The sequence below is a fragment of the Strongylocentrotus purpuratus genome, unplaced genomic scaffold (assembly GCF_000002235.5).
Source record: "Strongylocentrotus purpuratus isolate Spur 01 unplaced genomic scaffold, Spur_5.0 spur5_scaffold_5, whole genome shotgun sequence".
Lineage (NCBI taxonomy): Eukaryota > Metazoa > Echinodermata > Echinoidea > Camarodonta > Strongylocentrotidae > Strongylocentrotus > Strongylocentrotus purpuratus.
Window position 1 is genome coordinate 34,163,545 of NW_022145611.1, and position 6,000 is coordinate 34,169,544.

The window sequence follows — 6,000 nt, forward strand, 5'->3', positions numbered from 1 at the left end:
TCTTTCTTAATCTCTCTCCCCCTCTCCCTCTCCCTTCCTTACTTTTCCTTTATCTCTCTATCTTTTAAATCTCTCTTTTTTTCTGAATCTGTCACATTTCTGTAGGGCCCTTGACACACACAGCAATTCATAAAATTAGAAAATACTTTCAGAATCTCGCCCTTTTCCCCTGTAAATTCCATTGGTTAGTGAGCTTTGGATTGCACTTAAAATGCACTATAGTGAGTTTTATGTTAATAACCGTGATTAGTTATTTTCTATGCACTCTCTGTGTGTATAATATAGGTCAATGGATTTAAGATAGCCAAATCTGTTTTATATCCCAAGTCTGAAAAGGGCAAAATGGGTTTTAAATGCGGCTTAAATCCAGCTTTTAGTTGTGTGTGAATGAGCCTATGGACGTGTTTACCAAAAATAGCAAGTGTCATGATCTATGCATGTCCTTGTACAATCATGAAGCTTATGTGTTTGAATCCATATAAACTACAACCACATTAGTTCATGTGGCCTTGCAAAGGCTCGTCTAACATAGGGCCTTAATTCACTCTGATTACATATTGTCACCCTTGCTCCCACCTTGTTTTCTATGTTCAGCCAAATGTATGTGTAGGGTTGACCTCCGAATACGGAAAATATACTGCGATGAAAAGTGTGCTGACTGTCTTTTAAAAAACTGTATCAGCCTTAGCTCTATGGTGATTTATCATATGTATCTTGATACACATTGTAATTACCTAGCAAAAACATTCATTTGACACGCACATTTAATGCTATCCTGCTTGTTAAGGAAAATTAATATGTGCATGATATACTTGAACAACACCTGGCCCACCTTGAACCTATCATATGAAGGTAAAACCTTGACTAAAAGGCTGGCACCGGGTGTTGGGTGATCAGAATGGAGGTCTAGGATGAGGTATTGCTAGCTGGGAATGTAAAGGGAAAATATGGTTTTGATATCATATCGTCGCTGTTTTCACGAAGTGATGGTAGTGAAAAAAAATTGCATTTACTTTGCATGACGATTTTCCTTACTACTGTCACTTCGTGAAAACAAGGACGATATGGTAGGACACCCCCTTCCAGACACTCATCAATTCCCCTATCCCCCCCCCCCCCCCCCCCCCCCGCCCCAGAGCTACTTCTATTCATATTACGGTACATGTTCTACAATTGCCATATTCAATTCATCTCAAATTCTTATTGCATATATTTAGAGCTTATTCACAAGTGATACATTACAATATATATTGTGATAATGTTAATATTTGAACTATATTTTAACATTAAACTGAAGTATTGTGATAAAAGTTGAAATTATAATGCATTTGGAATTGTCATCACAATCTTTCATGTATGATTTTATGATTTCATTTTGCCTTGAATTCTAATTTTCTTTATTTCCTTTACTTCTCTTTTCATCTCTCTTCAGACCATTGCACTAAACAACAGAGTACCACCTAGGCTGCTGAGCGACCCAAACATCTGCTCTTTCCGCTCAATCTGTATCAATCCAATGACACCCGTAGAGGATCCATCACTAGCTGCTTACTGAGATCTAACACTCCTAGAACTCTCCTAGAGATTGGCGTTGTGGTGTTACCTTTTGGTGTTAATCCTAACACCAACAGATGAAGTACAAGCAGTGCTAACAGTTGGATAGTTTTTGAGGCAAGACCATTAGATTTGGAACTATACCTAGTGGAACGAGGTAGTTATTCTTCTTTCTTGGTACTCCCGATTGGGTGTCGGCCTCACCAACGCTAGCACTTGAATCGAACTAGAAAGCACCCAACCTATTGACTTGTACGAACGCAGAGCGGCAATGAGATTGTTGGGCCATGTTATGATGGATGGGCAAACTAACCTTGTAGCTTTCACTAACAAGTGCACTCACACAACATCGGCAGAACCTGACATGATGACAACATTCTACTAAACCACACTTAGAGGGCGCTGTTTGATCACTTATGCGTATCTACCTGGAGATGCTGTAGCAAGCTTGAGAAAACACCACAGAAGGAAAGCTTTCAATGGCAGCTTACAGAAAGGACACTGGATGGGTATCTAATGCCAGTAGCTGACAAGGATGGCTTGACCGGAGGGATTTTCTACCGGGATGATTTGCAAAGGACGTCATCATCGGGAGATGAAAGGATCTTATGCCAGAGGCCTTGTCATGAAGGATGTTGTCTCTTTGGAGATCAACCCTGTAGATAATCCTTGGGACTGATTGCTTCTGAAGCCAGAGAAGGAAGGCTATGTTGAGAGCTCAGTGATTGCAGCTGACATCACCGGATTAAGCTGTACATCGAAGGCTCCTTTCTTGAGTACTCATCAAACCATAACATGCTTAGATGCCTTGGATCTCTCAGCCAAACACGCTTTTCTAGGTACAGGTGCATCTCTTTTTCTTAGCAGAGAAGGAATGTAGTAGACATACTCGATGTCAAATCTTGAACTACCTCTTTTTATCTGTCTAACAAATTCATGTATTCTTAATGGGTGGTGCACGCAGCATGGAAAAGCGATATTAGATGAACTTTTTTTTTTAAATGCTAGTGTTTACACTTATTTGACTTTGTTAGATTTTCTCTTTGTGTCGGTAACAAACTTTCACAGAGACTCTCAGGTACTAAATTTGATTTCATCTTCTTGAGTCCAGTAGGGTGTTAATTCTTTCTGTAAAGTGAAATATATGTTAACACCCTACTGGCTCTTAGCAGATGATTTATGGTAACAGAGTTAGCAGTTCTTCCATTGTATTGATACACACGAACAATAACCGCAACACAGCAAATGGAACTGATATAACTATGTTTAGATAAGATGGAAGATGTTCAAGCATGTATGATTCATGATACTTCAGTTGTAAGGACTGTTTAAACCCTTAAAAGCACATCGATCTCCACTTTCGGAAAAGAGTACAAATTTTGGTATTTGGGGTTGTATTTGCAAAACAAATCTTTATATTAATCCTTGGTCTATAGATGAATATGAATAATCATACCAAGTTTGTAATAAGTACACAAGTATCAGTACGTGTATGATAAACTTCTTATTTGCCATTGTGGTAAAAACAGAGCTTGACACAACCAGGGATGAAGTGCACAAACACACAGACCCCCACAATTTGGTTCTGGACCCATAAGCTTTGTGCTTGTGTCCAGGCAACGCTACATGTACATGTACATCAGAATAATAATATGCATTTTCGTGAAAATATTATTGATAAATTATAACAACTTTGAATGTATGTTATGTTGATTTCAAATCATCTTAAAGCTGCGGTTTAAATCAGACCTGGATTGGCAGGGGAAGGTGCATTTACTATTAACAAAAACGATGTTATTCAGTTCCATTTGCTGTACAAAGTAATCTGAATTGTACTTTTTCTAAGGCTATGATGGCTTTTTGACTAATAAATTTTTGGTTTCAAATTCATAAATATTGGATGAGAAGGAAATTTGAGATAACTGAATTTGACAAACCTCTTTTTTCCAGTTTGGGTTATATTTTAAAAGGGTTTCACTTCTTTTCATATTTTATTTTGCATCATCATGAGAGATATTTGACATTGTACAGCCTAACACAAATTGATTATAGAATTGTGTCAGTGTCGAAATAATATAATCCACTCCTGAAAATGTTATGTTAGGTTTTCATTATCAGTGCCATAGGAGTCATTTTGATTTGTTGGAGGGAAGCAGTGTGAAAATGGAAGGGTATTTGCAACATTTGCTCACTCTTATTTTTTTAATCCTCTCCAGAGTTACTTTTCATTTCCATTATTTTTGACAATTGATTGCAAAGATGTACATGACTCATGATATGAATTGCAATGAGGCTGATAAAACTCTTTATATGCAGATGCAAGTTTTATGATAGTGCAAGCTCAAGGACCAACTTTGATTTGTTGAAATTCGGTAGCATTTTTTTCTATTCCTTCTCGTATGTTTTCTTTTTCTATAATTTAGTCAAAGAGACAACATTTGAAACATTCATTTGTTTATTTATGCATTCGCAGTGCATCACAAATATGATATTTTATCAACTTTAATTTTTTTTAAATATCACTATCGGTCATTTGATTATGTTTATGTTTGAATGAAGACTGGCCAATTATTAATCCATGTATCTCACGAAAGATTAGTGATACACATGTATTGCTCTATCAACCTATGATGTGTTTAGTATGTATTGCAGTATTCCTTCTGTATGTGTCTATTGTTCTTATTTCAAATGAACATGTTAACATGTTGTGCAGCTGTTAGGGATAATATCTGTTCAAGGATTGTACATTTTAATGACTTCATAGTTCCACATAGTAAAGAATTATGATGTGGGTTAAGTATTACTTTGCATACATCTACAATTCATGTATTTGCATATTTGCATTTTTTTTTCATAAAGTAAATTTCACTTATCTTGAATTCATTGTTTTTTTAATTCAGGATTTATTGCGATATCTGTTACGAACGTATAATGTGAGAAGAGTATATACTTTGATGATTCAATGCATTTATATATATTATAAAGATATTTCAAACAAATTCATATATATTGATTCATTACAAAGTGTTTGTTTTTAACATGTTGTACAAATATGTTTCTTATTAACAGAATCACTCTGCATATTCTATATCTAAACTCCATTTTAGCATCAAAGAAACTAATTGGATTCAGAGTTTGCCGTGCTTGTACAAAAGTTCGAATAATTCATTTTTTATTTTATTTATAAATAAATACCTGGAGCAAAGTTAGGTACTTATAGCTTAAGAGCTTAAGAGGTCTGTTGATGAAAACACTGTGCAGGCAATATTTGATTTGCCATTTACTCCTAGAGATTATAAATCTTCTGCCAAAGACAATTCTTAGTGAGCTCTTCTCCAATAAATCAGATTGTTGTAATTGAATGGCAGAACTTAGCAGTATGACTTGATATCGATTTGCATACTCAAAGTTGCAAGAGATAACGTGATTATTATATATTATGATGTTGATTTAAAGAAGACATATATTGAGCTGGTATGAAATGGTATTAGCCATATTTTTTGCTCGTTTATGATATATCATTGACAAAATGAAAGCATATATTTTATTTGTATTTCCTTCATGCTGTTTGCTATGCATGAATACAATGTGGGTGAATCTACTCTCAGCGTACGTACGGCAAAAGGAGGTGGCTTTCTAAAACATTTTTTTTTATTGAAAGATCTTGATGTAATTTTTTCCTTCTTCAGAATTGTTCCTTTCTTTTTACAAGATGAAAATATTTCATGATTGATATTGTTGACAGAGGATTAGTGAACAAAACAATTTATAGTGCCTGGTTTTGTGACGAAGAGAAAGAGAGCATGCGCGTAAGAGATTTGAGGGAAATGAGTGAGTGAGAGAGAAAGGAGAAAATGTAATGTTGAAAACGGTCATGGTTTTATTGGCGAAGATGACTTGATTGATACTTGCTTCATATGTATTTCAGGTATAAAAAAAAAGTTTTATATGGTACTGTGATGTAATTTGTAGTCATTTTAGTGATGGTCACTGGTATTTTGGGTACAGTGATCCATCATTATATCTACCTATTTTTCCAGATATGCTTTGAACTGTGACAGATGTCACTAATAAAGACAAAAGTATTTAAAGAAATTGATCATGTTTATTATGTTTTTCAATTGTGTCCGATTATGATATTGTTTTCATGCTGTCTTTGCTCTGTGTGTTGTATTTTGTTTATGTGTGTGTACCGGTAGTTATGATGTGGGCTTTTTGTCTAGGTGTGTCATAGAAATTTTGTACGGGTGTCTATGAATTCGTGAATGATGAGATGTGAGTAAAAAAGAGCATGTGCATTAGGCCTACATTGATTACTAAAAAACAAACACTAATCAATGATGGGTTATTTATATGAGTTAATGAATATGAGTGTGTAATTGTTAAGTCAATAACATATGAACCATTGGGTGCCATTATTATTGCTCTTATTGCCAATTTAAATTA

General features: G+C 35.0%; 1 protein-coding gene across 2 annotated transcripts in view; it reads left to right on the top strand.

The window, feature by feature from the left end:
- The window catches only part of LOC100891454, a 28,219-nt gene extending 22,570 nt beyond the window's left edge, over positions 1–5,649 (top strand). For both annotated transcript variants that reach the window (XM_030999766.1, XM_003723534.3), the window contains one exon: positions 1,433–5,649. In XM_030999766.1, the coding sequence (XP_030855626.1) occupies positions 1,433–1,555 (123 nt within the window). In that variant the 3' untranslated portion in view covers positions 1,556–5,649. The remainder of the gene's footprint in view (positions 1–1,432) is intronic.
- Positions 5,650–6,000: the final 351 nt, after the last annotated feature.